General features: G+C 28.7%; 1 protein-coding gene across 2 annotated transcripts in view; it reads left to right on the forward strand.

Moving 5' to 3' along the window:
- The window catches only part of LOC113553780 (prolactin-releasing peptide receptor), a 98,414-nt gene that overhangs the window by 4,712 nt on the left and 78,407 nt on the right, over positions 1 to 15,295 (forward strand). The window contains exon 2 of one of the 2 annotated variants that reach the window (XM_026957300.1): positions 1,948 to 2,383. In XM_026957300.1, the coding sequence (XP_026813101.1) occupies positions 1,997 to 2,383 (387 nt within the window). In that variant the 5' untranslated portion in view covers positions 1,948 to 1,996. Of the gene's footprint in view, positions 1 to 1,947; positions 2,384 to 15,295 lie in introns of those variants that run through there. The other variant, XM_026957301.1, reaches the window with a different exon arrangement.

Here is a 15,295-nt window from a genome sequence, read left to right on the forward strand (position 1 = left end):
GCCTAGACTTACATGGATACATTGGTGCACGCGTATCTATAATAATATAATATGCACGGCACAATACACTTGCATCGCTATTGTGTATACGCTAACTTGCGTCAGACCAAATACACGTATATAGGTAAATCTATAAATATTTTTAATCAATTTTAATTTTGTTTCCGATTACGAGTACAATTCTATGTACATATTATTATTTATCTACGAGTTGATATTTGAGTTAAATATTCTTATTTTGGTGCAAATTATATATTATTTTATTTAAATAAAACTACAGACTTTCGATAACACATCAACTATACTCCCCCTCCCCTATTTGTTCTTTAATAACAATTTTATTCTAATTCTTATTTTAGAAATTCTTAAATTTTATTAAAAACCATAATTTTCACTGTTTTTAGTTTTTTGGGTTGCTTAAGAAATGTGCTTCTGTAAATAAGGGTTTATTGTAAATTATTTAGTGTAATTTTTTTTGAAAATTTCGATGTATGGTACAAAATGAGCTTAATACTAAATTTGAACTACAATAAATTTAATATTGATCATAGTATTTGTTATACTTGGAACATTTTTAAAAATATAGGTAGATGTTGATAAATTAATATCAATTATTAAGATTTTTAAATCGCCATATAGGCCCCATATCTTCCAAACCCATTATCACGAACCTATTATCCTTAATGAACAAAAGTTAGAACTAGTAACTACGCGTTCGAAATTGAATTTTGTTACGATCAAATATTTAGTGAAATTATTTGATTAATAATGTACAGCAGAAACGGGGTATTTGGATTTTTATTTGAAAAAAAAATTAGAAGTGTGCATTACAGAAAACCTATTAGGTAGTATAAAAAAATTTTAAGAATTTAAAAATATTATCTTCAACTACTTGTATATTAAAAAATTAAAAAAATCAGTTTTTAAATAATTGCAATATTTTTAATCGCGTATATCTATTGCGACCAAAATCCCAAGGAAAAAATATGGGATTCAAAAAGATTATACAACAATTTCGCCGAACGATATTGAAGTACGTGGTGGCGTATCAATTACGCTAGGACCGCGGATAGTATATGCTTTTGTTATACCTATACATGCGATAAAATAAGAAATTGATCAAAACGTAATATCCTCAACAAAAAAAAAAAAAAAAAAGAAATTATTTAGCCTTTTTCCAAACGATCAGTATAATACGCAGCATTTTTTCGTCGTCCGTAGATACGAGCATTATAATAATCGTCTATTAAAAAAAAAAAAATATATATATCTAAGAAATTGTTAACCTGTTTCTAATACTTTATCACATTAAAATATTGTCTACAGCGTGTAAGTCGTGTGAACGTTTTCGATTTGTTCGGGTTTGCGTCGGTGACACGTTCGTGTTTGACGTGCACCAGGAAAACATCATACCTACACCCTATACACCTATACCGGGCAAATGACGTGCCGAAAATAACATTTATTTTCTATCGAGCGCGCCATGAAAAATACTATATACGCATGTTATACTCAATATTGTAAGGAAAAAATTATCGTAATTAATGTGTATTGATATAAAATATTTTGATTTTTCGCGTGCTACCTCGGGCACGCGCGCCACGGGTTAGCCATCCGTGTCCAGTACGATCGTTCGGGTAGTTAGTCCGTAGCAGGGGCGGCCAAACGGTCGATCGCAAACGGATTTCAAAGTCGATGGTGTTAGAATTTATTTTTAGGCCGCGCACGCGAAAATCAATCATGGCGGCAGTTAACGACATTATCGATGAACGGATGTCGATCCTTTGAGGGTGAAGTATATTTTTAGCAGATAACGGTCGATAAAAGTTTGGCCGCCCCCGGTCTATGGACAGACGATATTCGGCGAAATCGACGGACACGGCGGGTCAATACGACCACACGTTGTTGTTGCCGTTGCGGTGACGCGTTGTTCTGTTGTGTGCGCAGGCGGCGGTACCGTAGTGCGCACCCGCACGGCCGTGTGGCCAGCGCAGCGATGGACCAGCTGAAGTCCGCCAACCAGTTCGACGACTTGCCGCACAAGTGGGTGGCCGTGGTGGCCGACTACCTGCGGGGCTTCCGGAACGACACGACCGACTTCAACCGGCCGCAGCTCCGGTCGTCCGTCCGGCACACTTATCCGGCGTTCGTGTGCGGGTACAGCGCGCTCATCATGGCCGGCGCGCTGTGCAACGCGTACGTGCTGGCCATCGTGGCCAGGAAGCGGCTGTACGCGGCCGACCCGGTGTACGTTTACGTGGCCAACCTGGCCGTCACGGGCATCGTCGAGTGCGTGTCCGTGCTGCCCATATCGCTGATGGTGTTGCTCGTCCAAAACTGGATATTCGGACGGTTCCTGTGCTTCTTCCTGCCAATGCTCCAGGTAAGGGTACCCGCGGACGTCCGTGCGATGTTCGGCATACACGTCATAATAATGTAATGATACGGTTTGCATAGTGCGGATCCTGCGGGGTACGACGCGCGTACACTGTTGTACTACCGTGTTTCTCATGACCTTTGCACCGTGGCGACACACTATCAGAACACTGTTTCATGCTCCGTGACGCGCGTGAAGACGAAAAAAAAAATATATTAATAAGAATAATAGCCATTAATTTTTGTAAATATGCGTTTGAACTTACCCGGCGACACGCCGGTTGAGAAACACTGGTGCAGTAGTGCGTACAGTGGCGTGATGACGATAAACGACGATTTCAGAGGCGATTACCGCTGAGATCTCTTTCGCCAGGGAGGCGGCCGGCGGTCGTCGGAGGAGGCTTAGTGGAAAATGTGATATGATAATATACTAAATAACAGGTAGCCAACAACGATCTGAAATAAGTTGTATTGCATTATAATGCATTTATGCATTAGTCACTTAAACATTCGAAAGACGTTTTACGTGATTTTTTTGAAGCCCCCCTCTCCACCGCTTTTCTGTAATAATAGTGCCGGGTGGGTACGCGGGGTATTTGCAACTTGCCTCTGGACAATGTTTAGTTGGCCACGGCGCTGAGTGTGTGCACATTGCTCACCCGTACCGTTCTGTTCGGATTCTGTATGTGTAAGCCGCTAACACCGCTGTCACCCTATCATATCACGGTCACACGCGATGTCACGGGGTTTAGGGAGTGTTTGTATAGCGTGTGAAGTCATTATAATATGATGGTTTGTGAATTGTATATAGTGATCGACATTAATAAATTAGCTTATTATAATATTGCATGAAGAAATTGTCCGACTGATTAGTAGGTGCTCGTCTACTCCGACAATTATTACGTCCATCATCCTATTGTTTAACCGTTGACCATATCCATTCTATATCTATTATTATTATCGACTAATATCCTTTGTACGCATATAATTTATGCAACTTAATTGTTTGAATTTCGATTTAGATAAATCAACGTTTTCAAACAAATTATTTCCTCAACAATTAACCAATTTACAGTAGGGTTATTACTTGTTATCATTTGAAAAATATTATATTTATAGAATATCATTGTCATCATTAAACATTTTTTCTTAAGATCGTATTTTAATAAGTCGGTATAAATTGAGATTTTTTCAAATTTAAATCTTATTTAAATACCAAATCCTATTAAATTGTATTTTGATTACTCGAACTAAAACTGTAATAGCGTTTCTCAATATCGGTTTTTACTACACTCTAATAATATATCTGTTTTAACTAACAAGCAATAGACTGATTTGTATTTTGTTTTTCACGAGATCGTTAAAATATTATACCAATGCCTAAAAATTAATTAATAGACGTTGAATAAAACTTTTAACGCTACATCCGTAAAGGTTCTAACCTACTTTTGGTACGATTGTGAAAAAATGCACAGTGGCCAACGGTACCCTTGTCAGTCAATTGCTCGACGAAGGCATGGTTGAGAATTATATGTACCAACGTAACATAATGATTAATTATTAAAATCGGTAAATGTTTTTGGTGTCAACGAAGACATTGACGAATTGTCGATCTGTCTATTTCCACTCAGAAAATGTTCCACACTGATGTAAAAAAGCTGACAAAAACATCAAAATTCGATTTCCTCTCATCGACAGTGAAACTAAATTATAAAACACAACTTTAATAACATTTTCACAATTCCATTTTTGGAATGTATAACTTATTCACTATCTGTCTGTTAACCAAATATCTTTTGTCAAATATAAATGCCAAGCCACATACATAATATAATATATATATTTAGGTATATTATTATTTTACGAAAAGTGTGTTTATTCTATTTATGAATTTACTATTTACGAGTACCTACGTGGTTTTTTAGTTATTAATTAGTACACATGCAGAACGTTGTAAGCAGTGCATTTCTCAAAAATAAGTAATCTTATTTTGTAAATTGTATTGTTGTTCTTAGAAAAATACATATATTAACATACTTAACAATTCAAAACAATAATAATATTTTTACTTAAAACACTTTGGTGATAATTTGATTTTGTTTAAATTAGATATTTTTCACAGAAAATACACATTATGCGTGGAATTAAATATAAATTATTATGTATATTACAATAAGAGCTAGAATTGTAATTTGTTTGTGTTAAGAATATTTTAATATATTTCTAATTACCAAAATATAAAACTAAAAGATAAAATGAAAATATGTTTTTCCCATGAGAAATCCTATTAATTTAATTTATTTTCGTTCGTTATATTCGTAGTTCTCACTTTTAAATCGTATACTTTTTTTTTAAGTAAGTAAAATATTCTTTTATTAATTAGATATTTTCTTAAATAAATATACAATTTACTTTTATTTATTTAAAAAACTCAGAACTAGTGGTCTTTAAATGAAATGGCATTTGTCATTATAAAAAATATAATTTATACAAAACTATACTGTCTAATATATCTACATTTTTTAAATAAATTTAATTCGTCAAAAATTGAAATATTAGAATATTTATTAGTAAGTATTATCAAAGTAAAATAATTCTTAAAAAATAAACATTTTTGCAGCCTTATTTTTATGATCAACATAAAAATATAAATTCTGTTAACCAAACAAAAATAACTAAACTAGTATAAAATAAACTTAATATCAGAGTTTATTCAACGTAAATAATATTCAGTTGAATGCTAACACTAATTTAATTTTTATTTAGTAAAAGTCATGACTTTTAAGTGTTATTATTAAAGTAAATAATATAACATACTTTGGTACCTAGTATATTTAAACGCGCGGCTGAAATATGTGATAAAAATACAATATAATTAGAAGTCGTACATTAAAAATTACAGAAAAAATTATAACTGTACTTGCATAATGACTTTTCTAAGTTTTTAGTGGCTTATACTTAATTTTTTCACTTACATTTTTAACTCTGAGTTATAGTTCGTTATATTATATTTGATACCTATTGTTTGCTCAAAATAGAAATGGTAAATCGTTCAAATGACGAGAATGGATGTCATTTTAAAAATATTATATCATGTATTGTACGTTTGAATGCATTCTATAAACTTAACTTAAAATGGATAGATGGTTTGTAAATAAAATAAATACTAACAAATGTAATAAAATATTTACTAAAAAATAATATTTTTAACAATCATTATTCATTAGGTAGCATAATAAAGCATCATATTGTTTGGATTTACCTTTATAATGTTCGTTGTAATATCAATAACGTCCAGATAGGCTTAACCGTGAATCAAATATTACGATTAAACCAAAATGTTTGAATGTGTCACCAGTTTTTTAAGTTATAAATGAATCGACAATAATGTACGAGATTATTTATTATTTATGATAAAAAATTGTCATATGACGTGTTATTGGTGGGTTCGCCTTAATTTAATTAAGATTTTCTTTCAATTTTTATTTATTATAATAATATTAAAATAAAAAAACAAATCAATAAATTCTAATTTATAAACTATTTAAAATAGACATATGAAATTGGTTATTCCTTCAAAGAACCAATGAATAATAATAGCGGGTACGTATCTTACCTCAACGAGCTTATCTACGCGTTATTGTCGGGAAATGGTGGCGTATCGATATGTCGGATCGGAGGCGATAAATACTTGTTTTGCGACCACAAAACTCTATAAAGGTATAACGCAATGTTATACAACGGAACTGTGATAAAAAACGGTAAGTTATAGATCGAGATTTGTGGCTGGAATTTCGTCGCAAATTTTGACATGAAAAATAAGAATAAAACACGAATACGGCGCATTCGAGAATCGGATGATAAAGGCAGATTAGGAGAAAATAGCCGCAGTGGCCATTTCATAAGATTTTCCGATGAAAAATATTAAGTTAGGTGCCCGCTCATTGCGAGTATATTATAAACTATATTATGGCCGGCGGTCGTTTTGGTCATGCATACACACTGGTTTTTGCCTATACAAATTTCGGTGAAAACTATACGAATGCGATTATCCGTTAATTTCGTTGCGAGATTATCCAATCTCGCAACGAGTTCGGCTGAGTAGAATTCTTTCATGTAACTGATAATTGATATTCTAAATCATTTTAATGGTGACCTCTAAAATTAGAAATTATATTGTTTCACTAAATTATTTTTCTTATTTACACCGTGCATAATAATTGCATATAGATTAAATACATTGGCGTAACTAGGTCTAAAATATTAGAGGAGCTACAGGCCCACAAATAAATACCTACCTAATTTAATTTACTTACTTTTATGCTTTACAAAAAACTAGGAGGATCGTCTGGATTATTTTATTTTCACATTAATAATAACAACTGTACGTACAAATACGGATCATTTTTTTGGTTTATTAAAAACACTAAATAAGTTTTTTTGTCCATTTTTAATCACCAAAATAGAACTAAAATATTGGATGGTGACTGGCCACAATGCCGCTGGTCGATATGCCCGCATAATATTTATTAGATTAGAATATTTTTATTAAATTATAATATCTATATTGCAAAAATTTTATTTAATAAACTTTAATATTTTATATTTATACAATTTACTTTTGAATAATTGTCTACGTCATATTGCATAATAGGATGTATCTCAGATTCTCACTATTTTATGCTTAAATTATTATTTAATCCCAAACAAATTTGGGGTGGGGGGGAGGCTAAAATATATTTTGAGGGGGCTAAACCCCCCTAAGTCCCCCTCTAGTTGCATCAATGGTTAAATAAATGTGCTAGCACATCTAAGATGGTCGGAACTCGCAGTTTTAGAATAGGTGTGGTAACGTGTGGCATATACAATAATATTATATACCCGTTGGCCAGGATCCGTGATATCTTAAACTATCATTCGTACGACACGGGTTGTTACGGTCCGTTTTCTCAACGTCAGTAACGTAGCTGTACGATTCACTGCCATGTCAGATCGTTTTTACTTCGCCCCGTCTGCGAGTATATCTTTGATATAAAGTGTTGTGTAGTACGACGAAACGTTGGTGAAACGAATATGCGGTGAAAGTGACGTGGAGTTTCTGAGGATTATGTACCGGGTGGCTTGTCAAGGAACGATGCACATCAGTCACCTATATAATTCATAATATAGATTGAGTATACATAATTAATATGTGTTTAATCAATATTCATTGGTTTCTCGTTGGAATAGCAACAACTTCATATGCTACTAAAATGCTTACTTAGAACTTATTCTATTTACGCAAATTGTATTCGTGTAAGTTTGAAAAATCCGAGTAAAATCTTGGTAAGTTCCCGTAATTCTTATCAACATTTTCATATTCAATCAAACATTATTAATTATTATGGTCAAATAGTAAATTATTATTTGTTATTATTTAAAAAGACACCACAAAATACAAATTATTATTTTTTGTTAACAGTTATTTTACCTAATTATTATTGAGTTATTTTTTTTTTGAAATTTTTTCTCAATAATCTAAGTGTTACAAAAAAAAAAAAATTACATTCATCATCTTATAAATTTAACAATTTAAATGGTTTGTTACTTGTAGTCTAAGTATTTCTGGTGTATTTCGAGCCATATGTGCTTCAGAGTTCAGTTATGGTAGTCGGGAATTCAAGATAGAGGATAAAGATCTTAAAACCTATTTCTACGAATTGAATTTTCAATTACATTAAAATTATTTGAACTCAAATTATCCACAATTTGAGTGTTTTTTGATAACCCTTTTCGGTTATTGTTTTTGTCTGTATCCATATAAAAATTTCTTGAAGCATTTTGTTTACATAAACTATTTTACGATCTATCTATGTGCTACTACACATTATAATTGATTATGTCAAAATAGGCTTCAAATGCTCTCTTTGTTCACCACTTCAGAATTAGACGTATATAAAGAAGCCAGACATGTATTTTCGCGCATTACTAACGAATTTAATTCACACTTGCGTTTTTAAAGTAATATTCTATTTATATTGATTAAAAACTACCATATCTCTATATGACTTTAATAAATATAGCCATAGTTGAAGTTTGATTAACAAATATATGTTTTATTACTTAAACGTCATGTACTTCATTGTTATATTAATATTGTGGTAACTCTTTGATAAAATCATAACTTTTTGAGAATACTACTCAGTTAGTCAGTTGTCCTCTTTGATGTTGCCTAAGAGTTTAACAATGTTTGGCACTCCAGCCTTTTATGTAAAATAAAAAAATCCCACCTCCATCTTTCTTACTATTTATTTATTAATTAAACCGTACAGACTGTTATTTCTTATATAAACTAAAGTTCGAAATAATATGTTTGGTTTCGACAGAAGCAGGTATCCCCCAAGGAGCTTTCTCACCTATCTTGTTCAATTTATAATCAGAAGATCAACCGATGATCCCTTTACTTCCGTTGTGAATTTTGCCGACGACAAAATAACCAACTTATCACACAAAGGTTTAATAATTACTAGCTATAACCTACAAAAACATTAGACCTCGTGTCAGCCTGATACATTTAATGAAAATAAAAATAAATCACGAGAAATCTTCACATTTAAATTTTACCTTAAAACGTGGAATCGGACCACCTGTCACTTTAGATAAACAAAATATTTCAAAATCCTCAGTCTCTCACTATTTAAACAAATCTGGGTAGATCATATAAAAATCAAGCAAATCCTTCTTAGCTCTATAAAGAAATCGCTTTATTACTTATTCGGTTAACATTCTAAGCTTAGAAATTAGAGTAGAAACTAAATTACTCCTTTATACAACTCGATCGATGCCTATTTACTATTTAGACATACGATATCTAACTACGGAATACTGACATGAAATCAAGTATAAATAAAATTCAAACTTTAAACCCTATAACTCTTCATATGATTACAAACTATGCGAAATGCCCTATTTTATTTTTCTAACCACATCTACCATTCATACAGATCTAAAAGTAAATATAATAGAAGAAACTGCCAAAATCACTCGAATTCACTAATATATGCTTTTGGTTTCTATCGAAGTTCCTATACTATTCCCGTCAATCCTTCTTGTAGGTTGAATAGAATATAGTTTAAAATTTAAATTTCAATAATTCTAAATAATAATCAATACTAGTCAAATCTTTTTATAACTATACATATCATAATGTATACTCACTTTTGCCATGTTATTGTAATACTTGATTACAGATTTTTTGTTTTGTAAATTAAGTTTTAAAAAAAAATTTGTTTTTCAAGTAAAAGGACGATGAATATAATATTGTGCATAACACGAGTTATAAAAATCAGGATAGCATTTTATTTAAAATAAATTCTGTTATTTAGAAATTACATAATTTTTAACGAATTGATATAATATCATAGTTTGAACTGTTTGAAGATCATGAATGAAAATTATCTTAGAATACACTTAAGACACGCGAGAAAGTTAAATACTAAAAAAATCATAAGCAATTAACTATTTTAAAGTATAATATAGGAAAATTGCTTTAGAAACTTTTTAAGTTGTTTATTTATAATTGTTTTAAATAATATTAAACGTTATGATAATATTGTCTTGATAAATTTATAATTTTTTCATTATGTTCTAAAATAATACAACTAAGATTTAAGAAAATAAATATGCTTGAATGTTTGAAATTACAATATGCTTTGTACTCTTCGTAGTTGCACATCTAAAATAGTATAGTCTAACCAATGTGAAGACAATAATAAATATTAACTTTTAAGTTTGAGGATTTCTTTGTAATTCCGTATAGTAGATGTAAACTCTGGATATAATAAAGTATAATGATATTATGGTATACCAATTGTAATTATTTTAATTAATTTAAAGAATGAAAGGTTGTCTTACCTTTTAATACATTGTTTTTTAGTGATTATATAATAGACATAATTCTGAAAAAAATATTAAAAAGACGAATCTAAGATTGTATTTGGTATTGAATGCAAATTACATTTAGCTCAATATATTTGTGTATAACTAAGTTATACATAGCTAAATTATATTTTTTCTTTTGAAATGTAATTTTTTTATAGGTAAATAGGTAATTATAAATACAATTAAAAAAAACAATATAAAGAAGCATATTCGAATTTCTGAATTTAGTTTTTTAATCGATTACGGTAAAGGAACCTAAAAGTATAGCGTTTCATCATGTTTTGGTGAAATGCTGAGTAAAAAATACTCGTTTACTCTAAGTAGTTGAAAATTGTCTGTTAATAAATATATGTACTCAAAGTATTTTAGAGTCAATTGAAATGAGCCAAATATTTGTTGGCTCTAATCCAATTGCTTTCATTAAAAACAAGGTACAAATACTATCGAATTTTAAATTAATGTCAATAATTGAAAATTATTTTTATAAATTAAATGTGCATAATTTTATTTTCAAATATGTCTACTGCTTATTTGCTTAGGTAAAATAAATATTTATTTTTCGGTAGGTACTTTAATGGTTGTTTTATGTTTCTTTTTTAATTTTTAATAGGATAAAGAACACACTTTTACATTATCACGGGAAAACAGAAAACGGAAAGCCAATTTTTTTAATAAATCCATTGAGAATATTCAAACGCATTTTGTTATTGAATTTTATTTCATTGATTTCATTAATTTATTCCATGAATACTCACGTCGTTTACGAGTAATTTATAATCAAATCTATTCCTTAGTTTTTCACAATTTATTTCTTTCGCCGAGATTAGACGATCTAGAAACAATTTTTTCATTCCTTCTTTCTAGATATTTTATTTAAGCGTATAGTATGCTAAGAACTAAGTATATGTATATAGGCATAGTTTATTACTCGGTCATTTCGAAAAATTACGTCCTTACATAATGTTCTTTATTTAAGAAATTGGGTGTTATAATCAGTTTAAAATTTTAATGATAAGAATGTTTTATTTAACATAATATTTATTTATCTGCACTTTTACAATTTTAGAAATTATATGAAGACACAACTTTGGGTATTTAACTTTTGATGTAGTAATCCTTTATACTTTTATAATACAGAATGAATTGTTGTGATATATAATTGCTTTTTTATGGTGGTTGATTTTATAATAAGCAATCTTTTAATTTATTTTTATATTTTCATTGTTAGAATCACAAAAACAAATGCAATTTATTTTTATATTTCCATATCTAAAAATAATAATGGTTGGTTTAAATATTGTGTCATTTCTAATTTAATATTTGCTTTAATAACTACCTATATAGTTTTTTACTTGACATAGTAAATATTAGAATTAATTTTATATCTTTTTAAAAATTATATCAAGTAATAATTATACATTTAACGCGGCATAAAATTTTATAAATATATTTTAAATTTTAAACAAATAACAGTTTAGCCGTTTGAGCAAGTGTTAAAACTGTGGTTTTAATAATATGTAGATATTAATATATTATCGTATAATAAAGTTAATTTTATTTTCCTTGAACAGTACATTTAACTACGAATGAAGTTTTAGAATATTTTTACTCCATTAATTACTGTGAAACGTTTATACCCAGCTTATTATAATTTATACAGAAGATTTCTTCTTTGGAGTTCTCCTGTAGGTTATTGATTATTTATGTTTTAGGAAAATTCAAAATATGAATCGACCGACGATATATTTGTTTTTATAATAGTAGAAGGTACGGTATAATGCATATTATAATGTATGCATAATAATTTAATCACACACTTTTACAAGTTAGTATGGCGCATTCACTACTACAAAATACAGGTACCATTAAATCCTCTATACGCTGCAAGATAAAATTATAATCATATCTCAGGGCTTATAGTCTAAGTTTATAATGTCTGTATGAAGCCTTGTTCTTTATTAAATGAGATTGTCTAGTACACATACAAATTTGTTTATAGTATTCAAACATTAACGAGTAACAGTAATGAAACGTGCGGACCTTATTATGTTGTTAAGACGAAACACTTAAACATTTTATGGATAAAATATGTATTATTATTAAAACATGTTTTTATGTTAATTATACGATCATGACATAAAACAAATATATTATTTCCGAAAATTTTCTTACAGTTTAAAAAGCTTTTTTTGTATAACGTACCTATAGCGTTGTTTTCATAGAGAAAAAAATACAGTTAATGTCCAATTTAAGACCTACGCCGAGAAATTCGATTAATAGTAAAATAAATAAAAATGGCTAGAGAATTACTCATTTTACTTTTTTGAAATATGAAAGCAAACGAAAGAGATGTATTATAAAGGATTAGGTATCCTTTTTTTTTATTTTTTTTTTTTTAATAATAAACGTGTATGGAAGACCAATCTGTATGATCGAACTGTTGAATAAAAAGAGATACGAAAAACTCGATGAGTTATAGTTATACAATCAACTCACGTATAAGTTAGCCATTGTTTCTCTTTTTATCTAACACGATTACAAATTCTGTAAGATTTTTTACTCGTGAAATTTTAGAAACTGTGGGGATATAAATTAGAAGCAATTCAATGCAGAAGAATTGTGTAAATAGTTTTTGTTTAATTTTTTTCTTTAACTCATAGGTTATAGCCATATTATTCTGAGTTACATACCTAACGTGCATGTCTCATCGTTCTTCTTCAAGTTTTACTGTATAATAAGGGACTCGCGACGTGCATTTGACATATCGTTAATTGAGTTAACTTGCTGCATCCTGTTTGTTTAATTTATAGTGTAAGTTTTTGAATGGAAACGATATATTGTATGTATAAAAACAAAGTGGTAACTAGGGTCGGACAGCAAATCGACCATTATCGAGAGCATCGACATAATCGACAACATGACGTACCTACTACTTCCTATAAGAGACGTTCAAATTAAAAATTAGATACCTTATGAACTATGATCTACAAACTTATTGTTGCCAACAATTTCTTATGATTTTGAATACGTTTTTGTACGCTTTAGGACTTTAAGTTAAAGATACAAGTTGTTTTGAGTAAGAATGGTTCTTTAATTCATATGGCATGAATATACACAATAGTTTTTAGTTACTGAAATAATATAACATTTTCATATAATATGTATGCATTAAAAATAATTTTCGAAAATAATTGTATTATTATTATTTATTATTGGATTAAAAACAAAATTGACTACATTTTTATTTAATAGGAACATAAATAATACAGATGGTATATATTGGAATTATGAAATTGTCGATAAATTATATTCTAATAATTGTGCTAAAAAATAAATAAAGTCAATATAATTTGTCATATTGTCATTTGAATATTGTTTATATTATAAAATTTAAGTTGGTTAAAAAAACATCGTGTTCAATACTTTATATTTATTTATTTATATATAGAGTTATTAAAAAACTTTTACCGGTGATTATTTAAATTAATAATATTTACAATAACAATTGACTTAAACAAAATATTTATATTAAACAAATGTGTTGGAAATTAAGTAAGTATCCAGTTTCCTTGTTGTGTACTTGAAATAGATATTTTAGAAAAAACATGTACACAATTAATTGTTATTATTCACTGTGATTATAATGATTATATTATGTACTTTTATACATTTGGTATATTCCATTTTGATGATATTAACATTTAAGTTTTTATAAGTACATCGCCTAAATATTGGACATCACAATCGATTATTAATTGTAAAAATCGTTATTTAGCATTTTTATCAAAAAAATTGTACGTCATAAACTTTCACCCCTTGTTAAGCAGTTTTTTCTAAAATATTTATTTGGCTTTTATATTTTGACGATTGTAATATAATATATTGAAAGTTTTTCAGTATTCGGTACATTTTTCATTGTCAAGCATGAAATAAGATGACATTTTTCTCCATAAAACCTAAACTTTTTTAAAAAACCAAATTCATTGGTAGACTAATCGGAAGTATATAATCCTTCAAAGTCTAAAGTTTACCCGTTCCAGTGAAATCAAAAAAAGTCTTAGACTGAATGTAACGTCGATAATATTGTAAGATTAAAAATATTTATTTAGTCATATTTCACTTGTATACTAAATTAATTTAAGAGAAGATGATTCAAATAGAACTATATATAGGTATATTATTGTTTCACCAATACATTATTATCGAACTGTACAATTAATATATCTTAAAAACATTTAAAAAATGTTCTCCTGATATGTACATAATATTTTTCAAATGTTTCGAAAAAATAATCTTTTTACAAATGCTGCCCTAGATGAATAAACAATTTATTTTTTCGTTTGAATTTGCATAACATTTGTATATTAATCTCATTTAAAGTCAGTAAAGGAAAAAATAAAACAAGTATGATAAATATGGAATTTAATTTTACTAGTCAGCAGTTACTATACAATACATTTTGTTTCTATACATATATAGGAGAATGTCCCATGAGAATTTATGTTATTTATGTTATAAGTTTAGCTTAACGTGTTATAATGTGGTGACTGGTAATGTAATATAGATCCCTTAACCATTTATTTTAAATTATGAAAATTTCATTATATTTAATGTTATAGTTTGAATCTTATATAAACACATATCTATTAGTTGAAAATAATATTAAATACCTATAATTTTCGAATTAAATAAACATATATTTTCACTAACTAAAACACTAACCTGTCAACATGTTAATTAATTTAATAATCTATATTTAATAAATAACCTATTAAAAATAATATTTTTAATCAAAATTATTCTTAAATAATAAACATAACGAAAAAAGTATTTTAACATAATAAATATAATGAATAAAAATTTGATTTCAGACGGACATTTGTTATTTATTTGAACTCTGGGAAACTAGGTTAAATAAAAAAAACTTTAATGAAGATTTAGATAGTGGTCAAATTTTAAGTACAGTAGATTTGAACTAGGATTTTTGTCCGTTATGAAA

This window comes from Rhopalosiphum maidis, chromosome 2 (genome assembly GCF_003676215.2).
Source record: "Rhopalosiphum maidis isolate BTI-1 chromosome 2, ASM367621v3, whole genome shotgun sequence".
Classification (NCBI taxonomy): domain Eukaryota; kingdom Metazoa; phylum Arthropoda; class Insecta; order Hemiptera; family Aphididae; genus Rhopalosiphum; species Rhopalosiphum maidis.